This window comes from Rhinoderma darwinii, unplaced genomic scaffold, assembly GCF_050947455.1.
Source record: "Rhinoderma darwinii isolate aRhiDar2 unplaced genomic scaffold, aRhiDar2.hap1 Scaffold_4063, whole genome shotgun sequence".
Lineage (NCBI taxonomy): Eukaryota > Metazoa > Chordata > Amphibia > Anura > Rhinodermatidae > Rhinoderma > Rhinoderma darwinii.
The window spans coordinates 42,824-57,622 of NW_027463646.1; the positions used below are offsets into that span (position 1 = coordinate 42,824).

Here is a 14,799-nt window from a genome sequence, read left to right on the forward strand (position 1 = left end):
CTACTGTCCCTGCTGTGACGGCTCCTGCGGTGTCTCCTGTCCCTGCTGTGACGGCTTCTGCGGTGTCTACTGTCCCTGCTGTGACGGCTTCTGCGGTGTCTACTGTCCCTGCTGTGACGGCTCCTGCGGTGTCTACTGTCCCTGCTGTGACGGCTCCTGCGGTGACTATTCCATAAATTCACCGCTCTTACAGTAAAGAAGGCTTGTCGCCTCTGCAGGTTGAACCTTTTTTTCTCCAGACGGAGGGAGCGCCCCCTTGTTTTTTGATGGGGTTTTACATGGAACAGGATTTCATCATATTTTTTGTATGTGCCATTCATATATTTATATAAGTTAATCATGTCCCCCCTTAGTCGTCTTTTTTCAAGGCTAAATAGGTTTAATTCTTTTAATCTTTCCTCATAACTTAGATTGGTGGAGGGATCTTGTGTTATTAGACTGTATAATGCTTAAAGAAAAGGCAGAACTTCTCCCACCATCAGTGGTGCGACAATGAGAAAGACGCTTGTCCAGTCTGCGCGATAATATCTCCTACATCCGGCCGACAGGTAACGTCCAAAATGAGAACAAGCCGCTGGAAAGACAAAAGGATCGTCACCGAACACCAATATATATAAAAACCCCAAAAGAAACAGGTCCCAGCGTTAATAACCGCAGCAAGGAAGAGATCTATCACGTGAGGACCGACGAGACGGTGGCACAGCCATACTGCCGTCTACTCCATCCTACACAAGCCGAGATCCGGGCGTTCACCTTTTTCACCCAAAAGTTCCGGCCATGGTTTGGCTGTACATAAATCTGCTGCATTTGCTGTTTATTCCGCAAATCTTGACAAAAAAATACCACAAGCTGACGTGACGCTGATGATGTTCGTAGGGCTGGGCGGCCTGTCCAAGGAGGAGCATTCAATCCAAGTACGAAGTCCCCCGGCCGCGCCCGCACTCATATTGTGCAAAAATACCAGCACTCAAAAACTGGACTTTTCCGGGCGCCCGGTGTAAACATTGTCTGGATGGCGACCGGACCCTACGACACAATCCTGGACATCCGGCACACAACACACCCGCGCTGCATCCCACTTGGTATCAGGCACCCGGGGGATATTGATCTGCGGTGGTTTTTTAATCCGCGGGGTGTCACTTGTATGTTGTAAACGCTGCTTATTTGTTGCAGGATTTCCACATTGAATTCAATGGGAGGCAAAACCCACAACAGCGGATGTTGCGTTTTTTTGCGGCGGAAAACGCAACTCAGAATAAAAATCTTCAACTCACCCAGAAGTCTGTGTTTCCTCATCCAGGCCGGCCTCCATGTGACCAGGATGAAACGTCACTGCAGAGCGTCATGACGGACGTGTCGCCGTGGTAAGTATTTTTTTTGTGTGAAGTTTTCCGCAGCGGACAGTCCGGCCGAAAAACTGTAGCACAATTTGGTGCGGTTTTGCAGCTGGAATTCCCTGCAGCGCACACGGCGGATACGTTGTGGCTTTTACGCAGCGTAGCCGCCCTGTGTGAACATAACCCTGTCCGAGCTGGAGAGGAGTCTTACAAGGAGCTACAGAAGGAGGAATTGGGATGGGCAGGGGTGAAGCTGTAGCGGGCGCAGTCGTACCCGGGCCCTGGTGTCTAAGGGGGTCCTAAGGCCTCTCTTCTACATTAGACACCAGTATTAGAAATGGCGCACACTAGTTCCGGACCCGGTTACAGATTTTGCTTTGTGGCCCAGGACCTCCGAGTTACTCCTCTGGGGATGCAATTATCTAATATGTGCCCCATCCGGGTCCTGAAGAGCGATCAATGTGGGTGGCGTGGCAACTAATGCTGCTGCACAGGCGCTGGGTCCAGCTTCTAGAAACAGGATCTACAATAACCCTCAACACATCGGACCTCACCCCCATCAGGACATGACAAGCAAACGGTGGATTATTAGTGTAAGGACTCCCAGAAGATCTGCGCACCAGAATGATCCAGCCTCCGGCATGAAGAGCGTCTCTGCTCACATCCACATGACAACTCTTCCTGCACCTTGACAAGGCAACTCAGTATTATCCTGGGGACAGCGAGCAATACAACAACCAATCAAATTGCCTCTTTCCTTTTCTAGGCTGTGCTAGAACACTAAAAGCTGGGTTCTGATTGGTTACTGTAAGTCATGTCACCATGATAACACGGGGCAGGAAGTGTTGTCATGGGGATAAAACGTCTGTGTGGGGTCTCCACAGTAAACGGCCGGTCCAATCTTTTGTAGATAAATCTTCATACAATGAAAAGTTCTGACGTTTTCTAATAGACTTTATGTTTTAATTAAAACGTTAAGATCTCTGCTTGCTATCAGTGAACATCAACATTCCTCCTTCCTTCTGGAGGCAGAGAACTTGTCCTGAGCTAGTCCTGCTCACATAGGGCTCGTTACAGTGTATCTGGGGTCCCCCTGTTCATCTGCAGGTCATTACGTGGCCATAAGGAAACAAACACAAAAACTGAGACAATGTGACGAAAACTGCAATAACTTTATTTATAAAACTGTAACTTATTCCCAAACAACAAAAACTATTTCTTTAAACACCACGTGGTCTCTGTAACATGGTGTTACCACGTGGTCTCTGTAACGTGTGTTACCACGTGGTCTCTGTAACGTGTGTTACCACGTGGTCTCTGTAACATGTGTTACCACGTGGTCTCTGTAACGTGTTTTACCACGTGGTCTCTGTAACGTGGTGTTACCACGTGGTCTCTGTAACGTGGTGTTACCACGTGGTCTCTGTAACATGGTGTTACCACGTGGTCTCTGTAACGTGTGTTACCACGTGGTCTCTGTAACATGTGTTACCACGTGGTCTCTGTAACGTGGTGTTACCACGTGGTCTCTGTAACGTGGTGTTACCACGTGGTCTCTGTAACGTGGTGTTACCACGTGGTCTCTGTAACGTGGTGTTACCACGTGGTCTCTGTAACATGGTGTTACCACGTGGTCTCTGTAACGTGTGTTACCACGTGGTCTCTGTAACGTGGTGTTACCACGTGGTCTCTGTAACATGGTGTTACCACGTGGTCTCTGTAACGTGTGTTACCACGTGGTCTCTGTAACGTGGTTTTACCACGTGGTCTCTGTAATGTCGTGTAGTGTGAACGGTCACCGCTGCTGAATTATTCCAGCATTCTGGTGGATAACGTATTCAGACACTGGCGGATGTTCTCCGGGCCGCGGAAAACGGACTTCAGGCCCCGCGGGATGTTCCGGCAGGAGGTGAGGTCCAGGTGTATGAGTGACTGGCAGCTGGTCAGTATATCCCTGCACAGAGAACACAGTGTGAGCGGGGGAGGGGAGACACGGCAGCGCTGTGAATGACGTCATTACCTGACAGGAGCCGCCTGCACTTTTGTTCCTGCGAGGCAGAGGGACTGCAGCGAGAAATTGGTTCCACCTCCGGAAAGGATTTCCAGGGCTTCGCTCAGTTCCATGTCACTGAAGTTCTGCCCGGTCAGGTCCAGCTCCTGCAGACTGTGCCACCATCGGCTGGTAAGAAGGGAGCAGCCAGTAGAGGGCAGTGTGCGCGTCTCTGTGGAGCAGTACATGCCCAGGTAAAGGTGCTCCAGATCTGCAAGGACATAACGGGTGAGGTGGAGACAGGACGGGCGGCTGCAGGAAACGTGCTATACGACGACGTGACAACAGTATAACCGAGGGCACAGTGCCCACCAGGTGCCAAGGCTCCACTAGTGGGTACAAGTGTCTGTGCCAAACATCCGCATGCAACATCTGGAGCAACATGAAAAGCCCGAGGCAACGCAGAAAACACAGTGAGGGGTTGTACATCTGGGTGGGTGACTGCATGTGGGGGGAGCAGGGTGCGCGCATTAACCCTTCCTGGGTCATTAATAAGTAGCGATGCCTCTTCAGTTACAATCATTCAGCTCAGTATCCGATGCCCCGCTCCAGGAAGAGTGTCAGCTCTGTGGGGCAGTAAGAACCTCTCCTCATGATTTATAATAATGATCAGTAGGACGGTGAGGACAGAGCGGACACACAGGAGCTCCCTCACCTGCACACGGTAGGTCACTGATCCCCTCTGGGGTCACCCCGAAGCAGCCGCGCAGGTCCAGCACCTTCAGATTGGTGGAGTCTTTCAGAAGAATCTTGCAGACAACGTCATTAACGAAGGAAAAACTGCTGGTGGCGAGACACAGCTCCCGAAGATGGCAGAAGCCGGGACCTCGTGGTAAGGACGACCTGGACTTCAGCCTGAATAAGAGGTTCAACAGCCGCAGAACCTGGGAATGAAGGGGTAAAAGAGGCACAAAGATGAGGAACCGGATCCCTAAGGCCTCATGCACACGACCGTAAAAACACCCGTTATTGCGGGTCGTAATCCGGTCCTATAGACTTCTGTTAATCACGGGCACCTTCCCGTTTTCTCACGGGAAGGTGCCCGTGCCGTTAAAAAAATAGAACATGTTCGATTTTTTCATTTTACGGGCCATGCTGCTATGCTTTATAATGGGAGCACGGCTCGCAAAAGCGGCCGGCTGCCCGTGGCCGGCCGTGCTCGTAATTACGAGCACGGTCGTGTGCATGAGACCTTAGGGTGAGTGACCGAGAAGTGTGCAGTGTATGATGGGAAATCAGTGACTGGTGAGAATGCAGTGTATGATGGGAGATCAGAGTATGATGGTGACTGGTGAGAACGCAGTGTATGATGGGAGATCAGTGTATGATGGGAGGTCAGTGTATGATGGGAGATCAGTGTATGATGGGAGGTCAGTGTATGATGGGAGGTCAGTGTATGATGGGAGATCAGTGTATGATTGGAGGTCAGTCTATGATGGTGACTGATGAGAACGCAGTGTATGATGGGAGGTCAGTCTATGATGGTGACTGATGAGAACGCAGTGTATGATGGGAGATCAGTGTATGATGGGAGATCAGTGTATGCTGGTGACTGATGAGAACACAGTGTATGATGGGAGATCAGTCTATGATGGGAGATCAGTCTATGATGGGAGATCAGTGTATGCTGGTGACAGGTGAGAACGCAGTGTATGATGGGAGATCAGCGTATAATGGGAGATCAGTGTATGATGGGAGGTCAGTGTATGATGGGAGATCAGTGTATGATGGGAGGTCAGTCTATGATGGTGACTGGTGAGAACGCAGTGTATGATGGGAGATCAGTGTATGATGGGAGGTCAGTCTATGATGGTGACTAATGAGAACGCAGTGTATGATGGGAGATCAGTGTATGATGGGAGATCAGTGTATGATGGGAGGTCAGTGTATGATGGGAGGTCAGTGTATGATGGGAGATCAGTGTATGATGGTAGGTCAGTCTATGATGGTGACTAATGAGAACGCAGTGTATGATGGGAGATCAGTGTATGATGGGAGATCAGTGTATGATGGGAGATCAGTGTATGATGGGAGGTCAGTGTATGATGGGAGATCAGTGTATGATTGGAGGTCAGTCTATGATGGTGACTGATGAGAACGCAGTGTATGATGGGAGGTCAGTCTATGATGGTGACTGATGAGAACGCAGTGTATGATGGGAGATCAGTGTATGATGGGAGATCAGTGTATGCTGGTGACTGATGAGAACACAGTGTATGATGGGAGATCAGTCTATGATGGGAGATCAGTGTATGCTGGTGACTGGTGAGAACGCAGTGTATGATGGGAGATCAGCGTATAATGGGAGATCAGTGTATGATGGGAGGTCAGTGTATGATGGGAGATCAGTGTATGATGGGAGGTCAGTCTATGATGGTGACTGGTGAGAACGCAGTGTATGATGGGAGATCAGTGTATGATGGGAGATCAGTCTATGATGGGAGATCAGTGTATGCTGGTGACTGGTGAGAACGCAGTGTATGATGGGAGATCAGCGTATAATGGGAGATCAGTGTATGATGGGAGGTCAGTGTATGATGGGAGATCAGTGTATGATGGGAGGTCAGTCTATGATGGTGACTGGTGAGAACGCAGTGTATGATGGGAGATCAGTGTATGATGGGAGGTCAGTCTATGATGGTGACTAATGAGAACGCAGTGTATGATGGGAGATCAGTGTATGATGGGAGATCAGTGTATGATGGGAGATCAGTCTATGATGGGAGATAAGTCTATGATGGGAGATAAGTCTATGATGGGAGATCAGTCTATGATAGGAGATCAGTCTATGATGGGAGATCAGGGTATGCTGGTGACTGGTGAGAAAGCAGTGTATGATGGGAAATCAGTGTATGATGGGAAATCAGTGTATGATGGGAGGTCAGTGTATGATGGGAGATCAGTGTATGATTGGAGGTCAGTCTATGATGGTGACTGATGAGAACGCAGTGTATGATGGGAGATCAGTGTATGATGGGAGATCAGTGTATGATGGGAGGTCAGTGTATGATGGGAGATCAGTGTATGATGGGAGGTCAGTCTATGATGGTGACTAATGAGAACGCAGTGTATGATGGGAGATCAGTGTATGATGGGAGATCAGTGTATGATGGGAGATCAGTGTATGATGGGAGGTCAGTGTATGATGGGAGATCAGTGTATGATTGGAGGTCAGTCTATGATGGTGACTGATGAGAACGCAGTGTATGATGGGAGGTCAGTCTATGATGGTGACTGATGAGAACGCAGTGTATGATGGGAGATCAGTGTATGATGGGAGATCAGTGTATGCTGGTGACTGATGAGAACACAGTGTATGATGGGAGATCAGTCTATGATGGGAGATCAGTGTATGCTGGTGACTGGTGAGAACGCAGTGTATGATGGGAGATCAGCGTATAATGGGAGATCAGTGTATGATGGGAGGTCAGTGTATGATGGGAGATCAGTGTATGATGGGAGGTCAGTCTATGATGGTGACTGGTGAGAACGCAGTGTATGATGGGAGATCAGTGTATGATGGGAGATCAGTGTATGATGGGAGATCAGTCTATGATGGGAGATCAGTCTATGATGGGAGATCAGTGTATGCTGGTGACTGGTGAGAATGCAGTGTATGATGGGAGATCAGCGTATAATGGGAGATCAGTGTATGATGGGAGGTCAGTGTATGATGGGAGATCAGTGTATGATGGGAGGTCAGTCTATGATGGTGACTGGTGAGAACGCAGTGTATGATGGGAGATCAGTGTATGATGGGAGGTCAGTCTATGATGGTGACTAATGAGAACGCAGTGTATGATGGGAGATCAGTGTATGATGGGAGATCAGTGTATGATGGGAGATCAGTCTATGATGGGAGATAAGTCTATGATGGGAGATAAGTCTATGATGGGAGATCAGTCTATGATAGGAGATCAGTCTATGATGGGAGATCAGGGTATGCTGGTGACTGGTGAGAAAGCAGTGTATGATGGGAAATCAGTGTATGATGGGAAATCAGTGTATGATGGGAGGTCAGTCTATGATGGTGACTGGTGAGAACGCAGTGTATGATGGGAGATCAGTGTATGATGGGAGGTCAGTCTATGATGGGAGATCAGTCTATGATGGGAGATAAGTCTATGATGGAAGATCAGTCTATGATAGGAGATCAGTCTATGATGGGAGATCAGTGTATGCTGGTGACTGGTGAGAAAGCAGTGTATGATGGGAGATCAGTGTATGATGGGAGATCAGTGTATGATACGGATGAGGGTGTAGAGATAGAGGAGATACGGATGAGGGTGTAGAGATTGAGATGATACGGATGAGGGTGTAGAGATAGAGAAACGGATGAGGGTGCGGTTTCATAGTCCGTCTCTTATTATAGTCCCTCTCTTATTATCCTCCATCTCTTATTATAGTCCCTCTCTTATTATAGTCCATCTCTTAGAATAGTCCATCTCTTATTATAATCCCTCTCTTATTATAGTCCCTCTCTTATTATAGTCCCTCTCTTATTATAGTCCCTCTCTTATTATAGTCCCTCTCTTATTATAGTTCATCTCTTATTATAGTCCCTCTCTTATTATAGTCCCTTTATTATAGTCCCTCTCTTATTATCCTCCATCTCTTATTATAGTCCGTTTCTTATTATAGTCCCTCTCTTATTATAGTCCGTTTCTTATTATAGTCCCTCTCTTATTATAGTCCGTCTCTTATTATAGTCCCTTTCTTATTATAGTCCCTCTCTTATTATCCTCCATCTCTTATTATAGTCCCTCTCTTATTATCCTCCCTCTCTTATTATAGTCCGTTTCTTATTATAGTCCCTCTATTATCCTCCGTCTCTTATTATAGTCTCTCTCTTATTATAGTCCCTCTCTTATTAGTCAGTTTCTTATTATAGTCCCTCTCTTATTATAGTCCCTCTTATTATCCTCCGTCTCTTATTATAGTCCGTCTTTTATTATCCTCCGTCTCTTATTATAGTCCCTCTCTTATTATAGTCCCTCTCTTATTATCCTCCATCTCTTATTATAGTCCCTCTCTTATTAGTCAGTTTCTTATTATAGTCCCTCTCTTATTATAGTCCCTCTTATTATCCTCCATCTCTTATTATAGTCCGTCTTTTACTATAGTCCGTCTTTTATTATAGTCCGTCTCTTATTATAGTCCCTCTTATTATAGTCCCTCTCTTATTATAGTCCCTCTCTTATTATCCTCCATCTCTTATTATAGTCCCTCTCTTATTATAGTCCGTTTCTTATTATAGTCCGTCTCTTATTATCCTCCATCTCTTATTATAGTCCCTCTCTTATTATAGTCCCTCTCTTATTATAGTCCCTCTCTTATTATGCTCCATCTCTTATTATAGTCCGTCTCTTATTATAGTCCTTCTCTTATTATAGTCCGTCTCTTATTATAGTCCCTCTCTTATTATAGTCCCTCTCTTATTATAGTCCCTCTCTTATTATAGTCCCTCTCTTATTATAGTCCCTCTCTTATTATGCTCCATCTCTTATTATAGTCCTTCTCTTATTATAGTCCGTCTATTATAGTCCGTCTCTTATTATAGTCCCTCTCTTATTATCCTCCGTCTCTTATTATAGTCCCTCTCTTATTATAGTCCCTCTCTTATTATAGTCCCTCTCTTATTATAGTCTCTCTCTTATTATAGTCCGTCTCTTATTATCCTCCCTCTCTTATTATAGTCCCTCTCTTATTATGGTCCCTCTCTTATTATGGTCCGTCTCTTATTATAGTCCGTCTCTTATTATAGTCCGTCTCTTATTATAGTCCGTCTCTTATTATAGTCCCTCTCTTATTATAGTCCGTCTCTTATTATAGTCCGTCTCTTATTATAGTCCATCTCTTATTATAGTCCCTCTCTTATTATGGTCCGTCTCTTATTATAGTCCGTCTCTTATTATAGTCCGTCTCTTATTATAGTCCCTCTCTTATTATAGTCCCTCTCTTATTATAGTCCCTCTCTTATTATAGTCCCTCTCTTATTATAGTCCCTCTCTTATTATGCTCCATCTCTTATTATAGTCCTTCTCTTATTATAGTCCGTCTATTATAGTCCGTCTCTTATTATAGTCCCTCTCTTATTATCCTCCGTCTCTTATTATAGTCCCTCTCTTATTATAGTCCCTCTCTTATTATAGTCCCTCTCTTATTATAGTCTCTCTCTTATTATAGTCCGTCTCTTATTATCCTCCCTCTCTTATTATAGTCCCTCTCTTATTATGGTCCCTCTCTTATTATGGTCCGTCTCTTATTATAGTCCGTCTCTTATTATAGTCCGTCTCTTATTATAGTCCGTCTCTTATTATAGTCCCTCTCTTATTATAGTCCGTCTCTTATTATAGTCCGTCTCTTATTATAGTCCATCTCTTATTATAGTCCCTCTCTTATTATAGTCCGTCTCTTATTATAGTCCCTCTCTTATTATCCTCCCTCTCTTATTATAGTCCCTCTTATTATACTCCCTCTCTTATTATAGTCCCTCTCTTATTATCCTCCATCTCTTATTATAGTCCCTCTCTTATTATCCTCCCTCTCTTATTATAGTCCCTCTCTTTTTATAGTCCCTATCTTATTATAGTCCGCACGGTCATTCCAGATTTTGGTTTGGCAGGTTTACAATTCAGGGCGGCCATAGTGGTAGTGACCCAGGAGCAGATACAGCGGATATTCAGTGGGGTTTATACACATTACAGCAGGATCCTTGGGAGGGTCCGGCCCCTTCTCACCTCCAGGTTTGGACATGAGGCCTGTAGCCTCTCGGCAGGGATTTGAAAATCCATTATGTGATCCTTTATTCCTCTATTCAGCTCCAGGACCCGCAGATCAGGACACGAGCCGCTCTAAAGACACAATACAGGGCAGATAAACAGGGGGGTGGCAAGAAGGAGGCGGGGTGACGGGGTAGGTGGCGGGGTGACAGGGGTGTAGGAGGCGGGGTGATGGGTGGGGGGGAGGAGTAGCAGGCGGGTTGGGGGGAGTAGGAGGCGGGGTGACGGGTGGGGGAGTAGGAGGTGGGGTGATGGGAGTAGGAGGCGGGGTGATGGGAGTAGGAGGCGGGGAGATGGATGGGGGGGGAGTAGGTGGCGGGGTTACAGGGAAGTAGGAGGCGGGGTGACAGGGGAGTAGGGGGCGGAGTGACAGAGGAGTAGGGGGCGGGGTGACAGGGGAGTAGGGGGCGTGGTGACAAAGGAGTAGGAGGCGGGGTGACAGGGAAGTAGGAGGCGGGGTGACAGGGGAGTAGGAGGCGGGTGACGGGTGACGGGGGGAGTAGGAGGCGGGGTGACAGGGGAGTAGGAGGCGGGGTGACAGGGGAGTAGGAGGCGGCTGACGTGTGGGGGGGGAGTAGGAGGCGGAGTGACAGGGGAGTAGGGGGCGGAGCGACAGGGGAGTAGGGGGCGGAGCGACAGGAGTAGGGGTGGGGTGGGGGGGAGTAGGAGGCGGGGTGATGGGTGGGGGGGGGAGTAGGAGGCGGGGTGATGGGTGGGGGGGGAAGTAGGAGGCGGGGTGACGGGTGGGGGCGTGGTGACAGGGGAGTAGTTGGCTGGGTGACAGGGGAGTAGGAGGCGGGGTGACGGGTGGGTGACAGGGGAGTAGGAGGCGGGGTGACGGGTGGGTGGGGGGAGTAGGAGGCGGGGTGACGGGTGGGTGGGGGGAGTAGGAGGCGGGGTGACGGCTGGGTGGGGAGGGAGTAGGAGGCGGGGTGACAGAGTAGGAGGCGGGGTGACAGAGTAGGAGGCGGGCTGACAGGGAAGTAAGAGGCGGGGTGACGGGTGGGGGGAGTAGGAGGCGGGGTGACGGCTGGGTGGGGGGAGTAGGAGGCGGGGTGACGGCTGGGTGGGGGGAGTAGGAGGCGGGGTGACTTTGGGGGGGAGTAGGAGGCGGGATGACGGGTGGGTGGGGGGGGAGTAGGAGGTGTGGTGATGGGTGGGTGGGGGAGTAGGAGGCGGGGTGACAGGGAAGTAGGAGGCGGGGTGACAGGGAAGTAGGAGGCGGGGTGACGGGAGGGGGGGAGGAGGCGGGGTGACGGGTGGGGGGGAGGAGGCGGGGTGACGGGTGGGGGGCTGAGTGGCAGGATACAGGGTGACAACTAATCTTGATCTTGTCACTTCCATTGTTCCTCTGTATATAAATAATTGATATATTTGCTGGGGGATGATAGGGAGGAGATGGGAGTGATGATCCTGTAGGGGGCAGTAGTATCTCACCGCCAGCAGGTTTATGATGCCGCTGGTTTGCGTGTTGAAGGACAGATACAAAAAGCGGAGGCCGGCACCGCGCACCCCCAGGAAGCGAGACACAGCATTACTATCCACCTGCGGAGACAGTCACATGTTACATCCACCCAGCGCAGAGCGTCCCGCACCCCACAGCACCTACCTGAGAGTTCTGCAGATTGAGGGCGGTCAAGAGAGGGCAGCGCTCACCCACAGACTTCAGACCGTCCGCCGTCACTTTACTGCAGTGAGACAGCGTCAGAGAGGTCAGCAGCGGGCACCAGACAGAGAGATTCTGCAAGAGACAGACACAGAGTGTGAGAGACACGAGAGAGACAGGCGGAAAGAGAGAGAGACAGGCGGAAAGAAAGAGAGAGAGACAGGCGGAAAGAAAGAGAGAGAGACAGGCGGAAAGAGAGACAGGAGGATAGAGACAGGCGGAAAGAGAGAGACAGGCGGAAAGAGAGAGACAGGCGGAAAGAGAGAGAGAGACAGGAGGATAGAGACAGGCGGAAAGAGAGACAGGCGGAAAGAGAGAGGCAGGCGGAAAGAGAGGCAGGCGGAAAGAGAGGCAGGCGGAAAGAGAGAGACAGGAGGATAGAGAGAGAGTGAGGTGGGGGCTGCAGGGTGAGGAGGGGGCTGCAGGGTGAGGAGGTGGCTGCGGGGTGAGGAGGGGGCTGCGGGGTGAAGAGGGGGCTGCGGGGTGAGGAGGGGGCTGCGGGGTGAGGAGGGGGCTGCGGGGTGAAGAGGGGGCTGCGGGGTGAAGAGGGGGCTGCGGGTGAGGAGGGGGCTGCAGGGTGAGGAGGGGGCTGCGGGGTGAAGAGGGGCTGCGGGGTGAGGAGGGGGCTGCGGGGTGAGGAGGGGGCTGCGGGGTGAGGAGGGGGCTGCAGGACGTTACCTGAAGGACTAATACGTTGTGAATATGCCAGTGATGAAGAGAGAACTCAGAGACCAGAGAGAGTCTGAAAGAGAGAGGTTATAATCAGTACATCCTCTGTGCTGCTGTGAGGATCCTGATATCACCAGACAGGACATTACATCCTCTGTGCTGTTGTGAGGAGCCTGATATCACCAGACAGGACAATACATCCTCTGTGCTGCTGTGAGGACCCTGATATCACCAGACAGGACATTACATCCTCTGTGCTGCTGTGAGGATCCTGATATCACCAGACAGGACAATACATCCTCTGTGCTGCTGTGAGGATCCTGATATCACCAGAAAGGACAATACATCCTCTGTGCTGCTGTGGGGACCTTCAGCTATAGCAGACAGGCTGGTTTATCATCTTATATGTAAAACTCAGGAAAACGAGGCAGATATATGTGACGGGCGCCGGTCTAATAACAGAAGATGCTACAAATATCGCGCTTTCCCTTAATAACTTGTTGAACAATAAACCGGCTGCTAAATGTCGCTCAACGGGATGAGACAAGAGGGGGAGAGGGGCGAATACAACAAACCAGGAGGATAGAGCAGCAATTATACCGGCACATAATAAAAAGAGCCTTATCACAGTACAATCACATTAGAGGATAGCCCTATATATTCATATATATACCCCTATACTGGTAAGAGGGTAGCCCTATATACACAACATATATACCCCTATACTGTATCAGGATCTCTGACACTTATAATATAAGATAGCCCTATATACACATATATACCCCTATACTGTATCAGGACCTCTGACACTTATAATATAAGAGGATAGCCCTATATATCCAAATATACCCCTATACTGGTAAGAGGGTAGCCCTATATACACACATATATACGCCTATACTGTATCAGGACCTCTGACACCTATAATAATATAAGAGGATAGCCCTATATACACATATATATCCCTATACTGTATCAGGACCTCTGACACCTATAATAATATAAGAGGATAGCCCTATATACACACATATATACCCCTATACTGTATCAGGACCTCTGACACCTATAATAATATAAGAGGATAGCCCTATATATCCATATATACCCCTATACTGTATCAGGACCTCTGACACCTATAATAATATAAGAGGATAGCCCTATATACACACATATATACCCCTATACTGTATCAGGACCTCTGACACCTATAATATAAGAGGATAGCCCTATATACACATATATACCCCTATACTGTATCAGGATCTCTGACACCTATAATATAAGAGGATAGCCCTATATATCCATATATACCCCTATACTGTACCAGGACCTCTGACACCTATAATATAAGAGGATAGCCCTATATATCCATATATACCCCTATACTGTATCAGGACCTCTGATATCTATAATATAAGAGGATAGCCCTATATATCCATATATACCCCTATACTGTATCAGGACCTCTGACACCTATAATATAAGAGGATTGCCCTATATACACATATATACCCCTATACTGTATCAGGACCTCTGACACCTATAATATAAGTGGTTAGCCCTATATATCCATATATACCCCTATACTGTATCAGTACCTCTGACAGCTAACATTAGAGGATAGCCCTATATACACATATATACCCCTATACTGTATCAGGACCTCTGACAGCTAACATTAGAGGATAGCCCTATATACACAACATATTTACCCCTATACTGTATCAGGACCTCTGACAGCTATAATATAAGAGGATAGCCCTATATATCCATATATACCCCTATAGTGTATCAGGACCTCTGACATCTATAATATAAGAGGTTAGCCCTATATATCCATATATACCCCTATACTGTATCAGGACCTCTGACACCGATAATATAAGAGGATAACCCTATATATCCATATATACCCCTATACTGTATCAGGACCTCTGACACCTATAATAATATAAGAGGATAGCCCTATATACACAACATATATACCCCTATACTGTATCAGGACCTCTGACATCTATAATAATATAAGAGGATAGCCCTATATACACATATATACCCGTATACTGTATCAGGACCTCTGACAGCTAACATTAGAGGATAGCCCTATATATCCATATATACCCCTATACTGTATCAGGACCTCTGACACCTATAATATAAGAGGATAGCCCTATATATCCATATATACCCCTATATTGTATCAGGACCTCTGACACCTATAATATAAGAGGATAGCCCTATATATCCATATATACCCCTATACTGTATCAGGACCTCTGACACCTATAATAATAT

At 47.8% G+C, this 14,799-nt stretch overlaps 1 protein-coding gene across 1 annotated transcript; it reads right to left on the reverse strand.

Annotated features, from left to right (window-relative positions):
* Positions 1–2,490: 2,490 nt before the first annotated feature.
* On the reverse strand, positions 2,491–12,577 carry LOC142709080 (F-box/LRR-repeat protein 6-like; the record flags this gene model as incomplete). Its single annotated transcript, XM_075848449.1, has 7 exons — positions 2,491–3,291; positions 3,358–3,598; positions 4,043–4,271; positions 10,128–10,241; positions 11,607–11,714; positions 11,779–11,910; positions 12,514–12,577. Coding segments are annotated over 7 exons (1,033 nt in total), but the record flags the coding sequence as incomplete, so codon positions are not given.
* Positions 12,578–14,799: the final 2,222 nt, after the last annotated feature.